Source organism: Lepus europaeus, chromosome 3 (genome assembly GCF_033115175.1).
Source record: "Lepus europaeus isolate LE1 chromosome 3, mLepTim1.pri, whole genome shotgun sequence".
Classification (NCBI taxonomy): Eukaryota; Metazoa; Chordata; class Mammalia; order Lagomorpha; family Leporidae; genus Lepus; species Lepus europaeus.
The window spans coordinates 131,285,969-131,300,497 of NC_084829.1; the positions used below are offsets into that span (position 1 = coordinate 131,285,969).

The 14,529-nt window shown below is 38.0% G+C and overlaps 1 protein-coding gene across 3 annotated transcripts in view; it reads left to right on the forward strand.

The window, feature by feature from the left end:
• The window catches only part of AKAP7 (A-kinase anchoring protein 7), a 170,697-nt gene that overhangs the window by 28,094 nt on the left and 128,074 nt on the right, over nt 1-14,529 (forward strand). For all 3 annotated transcript variants that reach the window (XM_062186763.1, XM_062186761.1, XM_062186762.1), the window contains one exon: nt 8,966-9,105. In XM_062186763.1, coding sequence (XP_062042747.1) covers nt 8,966-9,105 — 140 coding nt within the window. The remainder of the gene's footprint in view (nt 1-8,965; nt 9,106-14,529) is intronic.

Consider the following 14,529-nt stretch of genomic DNA (forward strand, 5'->3'; position numbering starts at 1 on the left):
ACATGAACCAGTACCCATATGGGATGCTGGCATCACAGGCAGTGGCTTAACCCACTATGTCACAACACTGGCCCCTGGCAATTTCTATAAAGACGAACTTTAACTTGATTTCCTGTATGACTTTTGGTTGTATGGAGAGCCAGGATAAATGTTTAATTTTTCCTTTTATCATCAGATTTTTAGAATAATAGTGCTCTAGAAACCTCCACAGGTGACCTGTGAGTTTTTGGTTTTAACTTTTCTTTTTAGAATTGTCATAAATTGATGGATTTAAACATATTTGCTGTATTTCACACCAATGAAATTATTCTATTTGATGCTCAAATTGTCCCTTCTTTGTCCAGTGAGAGGACTTTTACCTTGACCCTGCAGACCTGCTGATAGGATCCCAGGAACTTTTGATTTACCAGGTTTCTTTTGTACATTGTGTGCCCAGATCTATTTCTCCAAGTATTGGTCAGATTTTTCAGTTCTCTGATAAACAAATGGAGTGACTTGATAAAAAGATGCTTGTTGGAAAACTAGTCTTGAGATTGTTCAATGCTGTCTCTTCAGGAATAAAGCGAACAGTGCTAGTTACCTTCCCTCCAGCCATTGTTCCTCTTCTTCCCTTTGTAGAGTGTTTTCTTTCTTCCACAGCCCACGTTGATAACTGCCAGGTTCTCAGATTCTCATGTGGAGTTAACACTGTGTTCTGAATTAGACAATAAGATGTAAGGGCACGTATGCTGGGAATATTCTTAACACCGATTTGTAATTTTACTTTAAACAATGGGCGTCTTGTTTTTGAACATCCCCCCCGCCACCCAATATGTATAGGCAGCTTTTCACTATAATCAAATAACTGGGAGAAGCTAACCTTCAAAAAGAAAAGGGGGTTGAGTGTTGTGGTGCAGTGGCTTAAGATGCTGCCTGTGACATCAGCACCCCATTTGGGTGCTGGTTCAAGTCTCAGCTGTTCACTTCTGATCCTGCTTCCTGTTAATTTCCTGGGAAAGCAGTGGAGGATGGCCCCAGTGTGTGGGCTTCTGCCACCCACATGGGAGACCTGGATGGAGTTCCAGGTTTCTGGATTCAGTCTGGCTCAGTCCCAGCACTTGTGACCTCTGGGGAGTGAACCAGTACTCTCTCCCTCCCTCTCCCTCTCTCTCTCTTTCTCTCTCTCTCTCTCTCCCTCTCTCTCTCTCTCTCTCTCTCTCTCACTCATTCTCTGTAACTGCCTTTCACATAAATAGATACATCTTAAAAAAGAAAAGATTTAGTTGGCAGAGTTATCAAAGTTCAAAATCCAAGATCTAGTGGGTTCTATTGGTTTGGTCGCCAGTGAAGGCTTTCCTACTGGCATTCCTGAGGTGGCACAGAACATCACATTGCAAGAGGGAGCATGTGTCTCTGTTTCTCCTAATAAAGCCGCCATGATTAAATCGTGGCCTCACTCTAACAGCCCAATTCAATCTGATCACTTCCCAAAGGCCCCACCTGTGAGCACTGTAATTGGATTGCATCCATCTTAGTACCATTAACATAAGACTTTGGGGACCAAGCCTTTAGCACATGGGCCTTAGGGGGATATTCATTATCCAAACCAATATCTAGACCATAACAGATATTGTATTTAGTTTTTTAAAAAACTTCACTTTCCATATTTGTAGACTGCGTAAGTCATTTGAATGATGAAAAACAGTGGAGGGGCTGGCACTGTGGTGTAGCAGGTAAAGCTGCCACCTGCAGTGCTGGCATCCTATACGGGTGCTGGTTCAAGTCCTGGCTGCCCCACTTCTGATCTAGCTCTAGCTCTGTGCTATGGCTTGGGAAAGCAGTGGAAGATGGCCCAAGTCCTTGGGCCCCTGGACCCGCATAGGAGACCTGGAAGAAGCTCCTGGCTTCGGATTGGCCCAGCTCCAGTCGTTGTGGCCATCAGGGGGAGTGAACCAGTGAATAGAAGACCTTTCTCTCTGTCTCTGTCTCTCTCTCTCTCTCTCTGTCTGTCTCACTGCCTCTGCCTCTCTGTAACTCTGCCTTTCAAATAAATAATAAGTAAATCTTTTTTTAAAAAAGAAAAACAATGGATACTTTATAAATTAGCTGTTCTCTTTGGAATTTCCTAAATGATCTTCAGTGATTCGTATTTCTCTCCCTAGTTGTGTTTAGTTCTGGGTCATATCTAGTAACTGAAGTAGCTAATAATAGCTCTTATTTTGCAACAAGAATAGTCTAATGTTTTTGTATATTAATTCAGTTTTTTGTGTATTAATTCATCTCTAAAAGATCCTCCCCCCCCCCCCAGGTAGCTATTACTACCCTCAAATAAAAGAGGTGAAGGTGAAGGAAGGAGAGTTTATGTGACTTATATAAGACCATACAGCGAGTAACTGGGAAAGCAAGGGTTCCAACCCAGACACTATTTTCAGACTGTATTCAAATTGGTTTTGAATCCTGAGTACCAACTTCTTAACAGCATGTGGAAGCTAGAAATGTGTTCAGAAGTACATTTAAATACATATATGTTGCTCATTAGCATATTTTGTGTCTTATGTTTAAAATTAGTACATTTAGTTCATGTTCCTAACTCAAATTTAGGATCTTTTCTTAGGTATCTGAAATTACAAGCAGCTCAGCAACATATTGATTTGATTCTCCATATTAAACCTGCATGAGAAGAAAAGCCCTGTAGCCTCACGTATGAAGCAGTTCAGTTGCCTCATAACATGGATGAGAGTGCTACAAACTGTCTGTCAGCAATAGAATTTATAAAGTTCTGCAAAGCTCACATACATAAAAGAAGCTCGTAATTTATATCTTAAATATATATTCTTTGTAAAGAATACTGATGACAGATGTAGTGAGGAAATAGATGCACAAACCCACCCAGTAATTTTGCCTCAAATCACAATGATACAGTCAGATTTATTTCTCAGGCTACTTTGTTCTTGCTTTACACCTCTAGGTCTCACAGACACTTGTTCTAGAAAGAAGACATGTCTGTTCCCACAAATTCTTCATTGTTTTTTTTTTTTAAACATCTCCTGTGTTAGAAAATAGTATTGAAATACTATTTAAGACATTAAAGCTATTTACTATTATAATCTCAGACAGAATAAGGACAATTACTGTTACCTGTGGTTTTATGTGTAGCATTAATGAGCTGTGCAGGACTTCAGTAGAGCAGCAGTTTGATACAGTAGGAAGCCCACTAGAAGGAGAGTTAAAAGGTCTAGATCCCAGACTTGACTATGACATTGAGCAGTTTTCACAAGTTTTTCTGTTCTTCTTTTTCATCATCTGCAGAATAAGTGATTTAGCTAAATCAGAGTACACATGCAGTCAGACTTTGGACTATAGGTTGAACCCAGCCTTTTCTTACAGTCCTTTTTAAGGCATTGTGTACAGGGGGTCACTATGATCTATGAGTTGATGTCAAAGATGAAACCAACCCTGTTTGGTTAAATGCAAGGTAAAGTGGTTCATCCCTCTCCCTCCCAAGGTCATACGTCAGAAAATTTTATTAATGATGGGTTTACATGCATATGGAATCCCTTGATAAAATCTGTGAAAAAAGAAACAATGGCTCTTCATACAGATTTGGTGTCTCCTTCTGAGAACATAACTGCCTAAATAGAATTGTGTGTGTTGTAAATGACTCTTTTGAAGATGATTTTAAAAAGCAGTACTCTGGGGGCTGGCGCTGTGATATAGGGGGTAAAGCAGCTGACTGCAGTGCCAGCAACCCATATGAGCGCTGGTTCAAGTCCCAGCTGCTCTACTTCCATTCTAGATATCTGCTGTGGCCTAGGAAGGCAGTAGAAGATGGCCCAACTCCTTAGGACCCTGCATCTGGACGAAGCTCCTGGCTTCTGGCTTTGGATCAGCACAGCTCAGACCATTGCAGCCATCTGGGAAGTAAACCAGTGGATGGAAGACCCCCCCCCCCCCCCCCCCCGCCTCTGCCTCTCTATAACTCTGGCTTTCAAATAAATAAATAAGTCTTAAAAAAATAGCAGTACTCTGTTTCTCAAATTGTGGGCTAACATCAGTCCTTTTAAAAAATTACCTATTTGAGTGACTTGATCAGCTCTTGTGCTGACTATTGATGTACAATGTAATACTTTATCCATTTTAGTTTTTTTTTTTTTTGTTCTAGTACTAGTGGTTGAACTCTGTAATTAACACACAATTATTCTTAAGTGTTTAAATCTTAACTGAAAAGTGATCCCGGTTAAATATAAGAATGAGAAAAAGAGAGGGAGGAGATGTACAACTGGGGACATGCTGAATCAGACTTGCCCCAAATGATGGAGTTAGAAACCTGCCAGGGGATGCCAATACAATCCCATCAAGGTGGCATGTACCAATGCCATCTCACCAGTCCAGGTGATCAATTTCAGTTCACAATTGATCACACTGATAGATCTAAGAGTCAAAGGGATCACACAAACAAGACTAATGTCTGCTAATACTAACTGATAAAACCAAAAAAGGGAGAGAAGGATCCAACATCGGAAGGGGGAGACACAGCAGACTCATAGAATGGCAGATGTCCTAAATAGCACTCTGGCCTCAGAATCAGCCCTTAAGGCATTTGGATCTGGCTGAAGAGCCTATGAGAGTATTTTAGGCATGGAAAGCCAAGACACTCTGGAAAAAAAAAAAAGAAGAAGACCTAAATGAAGGATCTCAGCGAGTGTGATCTCAGTGGAAAGAACGGGGCCATCAAGGTAGGAGGTACCTTTCTCTGAGGGGAGGAGAGAACTTCCACTTTGACTATGACCCTATCGGAATAAGATCGAAGTCGGAGAACTCAAAAGGCTTCCATAGCCTCAGCAACTCATGACTAGAGCCTAGAGAAATTACTGACGCCATAAACAAGAGTGTTAAATTGTTAAATCAACATCAAGAGTCACTGTGTACTTACGTCCCATGTGCGATCTGTCCTTAATGGGTTGTCCAATGTGAAGTAATGATATAGCTAGTACTGAAACAGTATTTTTATACTTTGTGGTTATGTGTGGGTGCAAACTGATGAAATATTTACTTAGTATATACTGAAGTGATCTTCTGTATATAAAGATAATTGAAAATGAAAAAAAAAAAACACACCATGGTGTTAAATTGGAAATTACATAGAAAATTAATCAATCTTTTTAAAAAAATATCATGCAGGATCTCTGTCATTAATGTGCTGTACACTGTTATTTAATGCTATAACTAGTACTCCAACAGTATTTTTTCACTTTGTGTTGCTATGTGAGGGCAAACTGTTGAAATCTTTATATATACTAAACTGATTTTATGTATATAAAGAGAATGGAAAATGAATCTTGATGTGAATGGAAGGGGAGAGGGAGTGGGAAAGGGGAGGGTTGCGGGTGGGAGGGAAGTTATAGGGGGGGAAGCCATTGTAATCCATAAGCTATACTTTGGAAATTTATATTCATTAAATTAAAAAAAAATTACCTATTTGTTACTTATGTTTATAAAATATAGTAAAAAGCCTCAACATTTTAATTAACACTTAATAATTATACATATTTTTGGAGTACAGTGTGGTATTTCAATAAATGTATGTAATTTGTACTAATCAAATCAGAGTGAATAATTTTTCCCTCTCCTTATCATTATTGTATGTTTGGTGCCTTTAAGCTTCTATCTTTTGTTTATTCATAAAACATATAATAGTTTATTATGAGCCATAGTCATCTCTCTGTACTGGAAAATGCTAGAACTTATTTATTGTACCAACCTGTGTTTTGCTATTGGTTTTCCAACCAGCCTCTATTCTTTTTCCCATACTTTTATTGGCCTCTAGTAATCACTGTTCTATATTCAGATTAACTTTTGTTTAGCTTCCACATATGAGAGAGAGCATATAGTATTTGTCTTTCTGTGTCTGACTGATTTCACTGACCCTGATGTCATCTAGTTCCATCCATTTTGCTGCAAATGATAGAATATCATCCTTTTTAAAGGCTCAATACTATTCATATATATATATATATATATATATATATATCACATTTTCTTTTTCTATTCATCTGTTGGTGGGCATCTAGGTTGAGTCCATTTCTTAGCTATTGTGAATAGTACAGCAATAAACATGGGAATGCAAGTATCCTTTTGATATGCTGTTTTCATTTCCTTTGAATATATACCCAGAAATGTGATGGCTGTATCATATGGTAGATATATTTTTTAATTTTTAAAGAAAATTAATGTCTGCAAATTTATACCCCCACCAACAATTTATGAGTGCCCTTTTTTTCCCCCACATCCTTGGCCAACATTATTTTTTATTGTGGAAGAGCAGGTTAAGCCACCACCTATAATATTGGCATTCCACTATGGGCACTAGTTCAAGTCCTGGATTCTACACTTCCCATCTAGCACCCTGCTAGTGTGCCTGAGAAAGCAGAGGAAAATTGCCTAAATCTTTGGACCTCTGCACCCATGTGGGAAACCCGGATGAAGCTCCTGGCTCCTGGCCCCTGGCCCAGTGCCATCAATTGTGACCATTTGAAACAGGGATAGAAGATCTCTTTCTGTAACTTTACCTTCAAATAAGTAAATCTTAAAAAAAAAATCTCTTAGGCCTTAATTTAAAAAAAAGTAGCCATTCTAACTGATTACATGATATTTTATTGTGGTTTTTATTTTCATTTTCCTCATCACTACTGATGTTGAGTATATATTCATAAATTTGTGGTCATTGATTTCTTTTGAGAAGTTTCTGTGTCATGTGCTCATTTTAAAATTGGACTTTTTTTTGTTACTGAATTTGGGTTCTTGTATATTCTGGATGTTTATCCTTTGTCAGATGATTCGTTTGCAGACATCTTCTACCATTTGATCAGTTTTTCACTCTGTTGAGTATTTCCTTTGCTGTGTAGAACATTATAGTTTGATATAATCCAGTTTATCTGTTTTTACCTTAACTGCTTGTGCATTTTGTTTTTTTTTTTTTGACAGGTGGAGTTAGATAGAGTGAGAGACAGACAGAGAGAAAGGTCTTCCTTCCGTTGGTTCACCCCCCAAGTGGCCGCTACAGCTGGTGCTCTGTGCCAATCCGAAGCCAGGAGCCAGGTACTTCCTCCTGGTCTCCCATATGGGTGCAGGGCCCAAGGACTTGGGCCATCCTCCACTGCTTTCCCAGCCACAGCAGAGAGCTGGATTGGAAGAGGAGCAGCTGGGACTGGAACCGAAACCCACATGGGATGCTGGCACTTCAGGCCAGGGCTTTAACCCACTTTGCCACAGCCCTGGCCCCAATAGTTAATTGATTCATTTTTTTTTTTTTTCTTTTGGACAGGCAGAGTTAGAGAGAGACAGAGAGAAAGGTCTTCCTTTTTCCGTTGGTTCACCCCCCAAGTGGCTGCTGTGGCTGGCATGTTGCGGCCGGCGCGCTGCGCCAATCTGAAGCCAGGAGCCAGGTGCTTCCTCCTGGTCTCCCATGCGGGTACAGGGCCCAAGGACCTGGGCCATCCTCCACTGCACTCCCGGGCCACAGCAGAGAGCTGGACTGGAAGAGGAGGAACCGGGACTAGAACCTGGCGCCCATATGGGATGCTGGCGCCAAGGCGGAGGATTAACCAAGTGAGCCACGGGAGCCACGGCGCCGGCTTCTGCTTCTTGTGCATTTGTAATCTTATCCACTGATAAGATGTCTTGAAGTGTTTCCCATAGGATTTCTTCTGGTTTTCATAGTTTCAGGTCTAAGTTTAGGTCTTTGATCCATTTTGAATTGATTTTGTATAGGGTGAGGGGTTGACAATACTACTTTCAGTTTTCTGTATATAGATTACCCGGTTTTCCCAGCACCATTTTTGAAGAGGCTGTCTTTTCTCTAGTATATGGTTTTGGCACCTTTGTCAAGAATCAGTTGGCTGGGGCTGGTGCTGTGGTGCTGTGGTGCAGCATCAGGTTAAGCCACGGCTAGTGGCACCAGCATCCTATGTGGGTGCCAGTTTGAGTTCTGGCTATTCCACTTCTAATCCAGGTACTTGCTGACGTGCTTGGGAAAGCAGCAAAGGATGACCTAAGTGCTTGAGCCCCTGCACTCACATGGGAGACCCAGAAGAGGCTCCTGGCTCCAGGCTTCAACCTGGCCCAGCCCCAGCTGTTGTGGCCATCTGGGGAGTGAACCAGTGGATGGACTCCTTCTATTTCTCTCTCTCTCTAACTCAGCCTTTTGAATTTTTTTTGAATGAATTGGGTATAGATATGTGGATTTGTTTCTTCCATTCTGTCCATTTATCTAAATGTCTGTTTTTATGCCAGTATCAGGTTGTTTTGGTTATTATAGCTCTATAATATGTCCTGAAATCAGGTATTGTGATATGTCTACTCTTGTTCTTTTTGCTCTAATTTGCTTTGACTTGAGGTGTTTTATGCTTCTATAAAAATCTTAAACTTGTTCTTTCTGTTCTGAATATTTTGGTATATTAATGGGGAATTGCATTGAACTTTTAAATTATAAAGCATTCTTATAATTTTTGCAACAAGTAGTTTATAGCGTGTCATTGGCCAGAACCAAAGTTTGAGTGGCAACGCTGCAAGTTGTTTTGTCTTAGAAGTCACAAATATATATGTACATACACAGGATGGATTTAAAAAATGCTCTTTCCTAGTGTTATGAAAATTGTGGCATGGAGGAGAAAAGGGTTGTTAGTTATACTTTAGGTTGGAGTTAGCATGCTTTAGCCCAGGAGCCAAATCTGTTGGTCACCAGCTTTGTAAATAAAGTTTTATTAGAACATCTATTCGTTTATGTTTTGTTTACAGTACAGTTGAGTAGTTGAGACAGAAATCTTAAGATTGCAAAGCCCAAATTATTTGTTTTTTGCCAACTCCTGCTTTATCTTTGAAAATGACAGTTACGAATTATTGCTGCTTATTTATTGTTTTCTTTTTTCTTGACCATGTTATCTTTGTTTACGTATATTAAACATATTGTTTTATTTTCTCCCTGTAGTCATTGATGTACCTCAAATAAAGTTGAAGAGAAATAAAGAAAATGAATGTATCAAGAGTGATCAAATGAAGAAGAGGAAAAAAAAGCAGAAAGATTATCAACCCAACTATTTCCTATCCATTCCCATCACCAACAAAGAGGTACTGTTTTTAAAAAACTATTTGTTTTATTCTGAGTTATATTTAAAGTATACTATATGCTGTCTGCCCTCTTGATTTAATCTTCTGAGAGACTGGAGGCATTTTAGCAAGTTGTACACAGTATTGCTGTTTAACTCATAGCAATATAATTAGACAATAGTTTTGGAGATTGTTTACTTGGAGTTGCAAGTTTTCCTCTGCCTCTGAGAAAGCCTGCTCTGGTCAGAAGTCTTCTTTTTCTCTTTTGACTTTGTTTATGTCAGAATCTCAACTCAAATCAGTTCACTTGTGAGCAGCCCGAGTAGGTCAACACTTCTCTTTTCCTTGTTCCATTTATAACCTTCTACTCCCAGAGAGACTTTTATGGCTTTCTGTTTGTCAGTTGTCATTCTTTCAACTTAACACTTGTCTTCCTCACAACATTTGCAAGTTTTTATTTATTTTCATTTTGTTTGAAAAATAGAGAGAAAAACTGAGAGACAGAGAGATTGTTGGTATGTTGGTTCACTCCCCAGCTGCCTGCAACAGTCCAGGCTGATCTAGGCCAAAATCAACCTAAGTCTCCCACATAGGCACTGAAATAATAGATACAATGTTATAAATGATTGTTTCATTAAAAATAAACTTTAAAACATTTCTTTTATTAGAGAGGTAGAGAGAGACTTCCAAACTACTGGTTCACTCCTCAAATGCTTGGGAGCTCAGTCCAGGACTCCCATGTGGATGGCAAGAAGCCATCACCTGCAGCCTCTCAGGGTACTCGCCAGTAAGAAGCTGGAATCAGGAGTGGAATGGGGCCATGAACTCAGAAACCATTATGATGTGAGGATCCCTAGTGGTATCTTTGTACTATTACAAAGGCTCACACCAATAATATAGGCTTGATAGCAGATATTTATTTTGTTTTAGAGGAGGTAGTGTGACCTTGAAACAAAATAATTTATTGTTTTCTTTTTAAATAACTTATTTGCAGGTAACAAAAAGCTGAGAGAGCTTGCATACAAATATGTGAAGGAAATGTAGAAATTGGGCAAAATTATGAGATACATTTTATGTCTTTTGTGTGAGCTTCTTTTTTGTTTGTTGTAAAGTATCTAATGTTATTTTTTTTTTTTAAAACTACTTATGAGCTTTTGTGGGAAGGCCTGGGAAAAGCAGCACTATTTGTAACATTGGTTCAATGGAAGACTGTGTTCCAAGTTCCAATTAAGTGACCTCAAACAGGCTTTTAGAAGCTGGTACATGCACAATGAGTTGCTCTACTTTTGGCTTCTCACTTGTTGGCATCTGGTTTTAAAGAAAAAAAAAAGTATTCAGAATTACATGGATCTTTGATTTTAAATGCATTCTTAGAAGTTTGGAATTCTTTATTAATGGAAAATCTTGATTTCGTATTTTTAGGATATAAAAGTTAGAAAATGAGTTACAATGGGTGCATAAAGATAATCCTAACTGGAAGATTATGAAAGTATGTGTTTTTCCATTAACTTGCAATTACATCTCAGTTTAAAAATAATAGATGATAACATTTTGATGGAGTTGTAATACATACTACATGTTTCTTAAGTGGGTAGAATTATTTATTCCACCTGGGTTTTCCCGTATGTTAGATTTTTTTCTGTTTGTTTCTGTTTTAAGTGTTTGTTTATTTTCATCTACTTAGATGGCAGGCTGACAGAAAGATATAGCGAGATATCTTCTATCTGCTAGAAAACTCTCCAAATGGCTGGATTAGGCCACTGCCAGGAATCTGAAACACCATCTCGGTCTCCCATGTGGGTGGCAGGGGCTTAGGCATTTGAGCCATCCTTGGCTATTTCTCAAGATGCATTGGCAAGTAACTGGACTGGAAGCAGAATAGCCAGGACTTGAACTGGCACTCAGGTTTGGGGTGTGGATGTTCTAATTGGTGGCTTAACCTGCTGCAGTGTAATGCCAACTCCCAGATGTAGGTTTTATTTACTCTTTTATGAAGGGTAATAAAATAAGTCAACACTAAAAAAAATACAAGAGAAAGTTGGAAGCTGATTGAAATAAAAATGCATTAATTTTTTAGTAAGTTTTATTTTACATACTAATGGAAACAGTTGATTTTCTTTAGGAGTTAAAATATATTGTTACATTTTATTATGTATTTCGTCATTCTGTAATGCGAAACTTGCTGGTCTCACAAAAATTTGGAAAAGTTGAATGCATTTAATTCTTTTCTGGAAAATAATAAATGTGTTATGTTTGGTAGATAAAAACACATTCTTCTATTTTATGATTTTTCTTTACTTTTTCACTGCTGTATCAACAGTTTATAGTTCTTTTCATGGTTGTGGACAACAAGATAAAGGAAAGTATTTAGCTTTGAAAAAAAAGTTAAGTAGAAAATTGATGCAACAATTCTAGTAAATCTCAATGAGGCAGTGAATTTAGGAGCAGTATATGTAACAACTTGGAAAATTTCCAAAAACAATGTCAAAGACATTCTCCTTTCTCATGCAGAAGCACGCTAACATCTTTGAACTCATGTATGCTTTCAGTCAATTAGAAAGTTTAAAAGACATAAAAATGAGTTTTCTAATTGCATTAGTTTAAGACGTATGAAATATGGCTTACTGATGATGTTTAGCAGATGGATATCTGGTTTTATTCTGTTAAAGAAATTACTCAACAAAAGAAATATTTAAGATTTCAGTAAAGTTTTCATTTTTAGAAGTCTCTTTGAATGTCATATATAAATTTGTATAAATTATAGTATTATATTTAAAACAGTGTGATTTGTGCAATACTGCCAGTGGCTGAGGATTGTGGTAACAGATAAGCTTTACAAATAATAGTTTCTGTTAGCCTTTGATGATATTGGTACTTAAAAAAAATTACATACAGTTAAGACTGTGAAGATTTTTTCTTTTCTTTTACTTTTAAAAATGTAATTAGAGATAAAAAAGTCTTGAGATGATATCAAGGAATATATAAATTAATCTGAAGCATCAAAGCGCAGTTAGAAATATATTGCTTGATTAGATTAATCAGAAAAATTTTTTTTGCCATGGGTTTGCAGTTAATCCTGCATTATGAATAGTATGTGACTTCAGAGAAATAATATTCTTCAAAGTATTTTATAGTTTTTAATTTGCAGTTTTACAAGCTACACTGTAGGATATTGTAGTACAATGTTGAATATGTAGATGAATAAAATTTTGAATATTATTCTGAATTTGTATGTGACTTGCATTTGAATTCAGAATGAAGACTAAGTTACTATGAAAATGCAAGTATTTTACCCACTCCTTTCCCAATTGAGACAGAACATTCTCTTCCAATTGTGACAATCAAAATTGTCCCCAAGAATTTCCAAATGTCCCCTGGGAAGCAAAATTGCCCAATAGAGAACCACTGATTTTTAGTAATATTGGCAGTATTATATATCTTACATTAGATGGTATAGAGCTTATAAGTTACTTTCAGGTAGCTTTTAAAATATGATATTCAATACCACCCTTGAAGTTTGGCAATGCAGATTTTATTATTCCTATATATTAGTTGAAGAAACCGAATCTTATTGTGACTAGGTGACTTATTTAAGATAGACCTCTTGGAAAGCTGGGGTTGCAACTAGGATTTCTGGCCTGAGTCTATTACACTAAGTTGGTCTCACTGTGTATTATGGAACAAAGTTCTCATCCTAAGCCAATTTTTTTCATGATAAATTAAATCAGAATAATCATTGTATCACCTAAGATTGAGGATATACTGTTTTGAGGTCTGAGATTTTTGAACATCTGTGACGTATTTGTCACTATGCTGGGCCCTTTCCATCTGAACCTTCCATTGAGCTGTTCCCTTATTGCTGTAAGGCAATCTCAGTACTTATTTGCATCTTGAAAAAAACTGTAAAAGTTCAAATTTAAAATCATTGCAGAATAATGTATGGACTTTTACCCCGTTTTCTTTCTTTCTTTTTTTCAAAAAGAGGGCCAGTGTGTTCTATTACAATGTCTAGTCTGTTTTGTGTTGCTATCACAAAATACTGTAGACTGGATAATTTATAAAGAATATAAATTCAGAGGTAGGCATTGGGTGGAGAAGTTAAGATGTCACTAGGACTGCCTGTATCCTGTATTGGTATGCCTGGTTTGAGTCCTAGATTATCTTAATTTTTTATTAATATTTATTTATTTGAAAGGCAGAGAGAGAGAGAGAGATTGTGATTGATCTTCCATCCACTAGTTTACTCCTCAAATGCCTGCAACAGCAAGGGCTAGGCCAGACGGAAGCCAGGGACCAGGAACTCTACTAGGGTCTCCTACATGGGCAGCAGGAACCCAGTACTTGGGCGATCATCTACTGATTCCCAGGCACATTAGCAGGAAGCTGCATTGAAAGTACAGAGTAACTGGGACTCGAACAGCAGCTTGACATGCTGTGCCACCGCCGCCACTCCTCTTCTCCCCACCCCCAGGCTTCTCTTCTGTTCCAGCTTCCTGCTAATGAAGACCCTGGGAGGCAGCAGACGATGGCACACATGTGGGAGACCTGGATTGAATTCTGGGCTTCTGGCTTCTATCTGCTCCTACCAGACCTACCCTAGCTCTTGGGGGAGTTTAGGGAAAGGACCTTATTGCTGTATCATCCCATGACAGAAGAGGAGAAGGTTGGGAGAGAGAAACAGGGGGCTGAATTTGTCCTCATTTAGAGAACCCACTCCTGCAATAATGGTGTTAATCCATTTTGATGTCAGTGGTCCCATGACCCAAATACCTTCTTTGGTCCCAGCCTCAATACTGTCACATTGGGAATCAAGTTTCCAGTACACAAACTTTAGGGGATACATTCAAGTCATAGCACGTAGTATCCAGTAAGACTTTCTAAAAATCCACTTTGAATGTCTCTTTTTCCTTTGATCTTTCATTTCTTAAGTCAGTACCCACATCTCTGCCCCCTTTCTTCTTCCCTCTCAAAAGCAAACAAGCAAATATAATTGCTTATAACTCTGTGAGTCTTCTTGCTTTTTACTACTTCTCACCCCCTCCAGGTCCCTCCCTCGTCTTTTGTCATGTATTGCGATAGAAATGTTGTCAAGCTTCTTTGCTCTTTTAGCTGTATGATCTTGAAAAGATTTTAAAAATCTAATATCACTGTCATATCTGTATTTACACATTGCCAGGTTGAATGGTTATGATTTTAATTTCAGTAGGAACAAAAACCTTTACATGTATTTAATAAAGCAACCCATGCATGTTCTCACCAATTAAGGATGGTTAGTTTCCTTTCCATATATACCCCAAGTATTAATCTATCCAATATGCAAATATTTATTTTATATGGTAGAATTATAGAGGTATCCTATAATTGTCATGGAAGCAATGTCTAGTTTCAAAGAGTTCTTTGATGATTTTGTTGAAGGTATGATGGTCATATCCTGATGTAGCATCT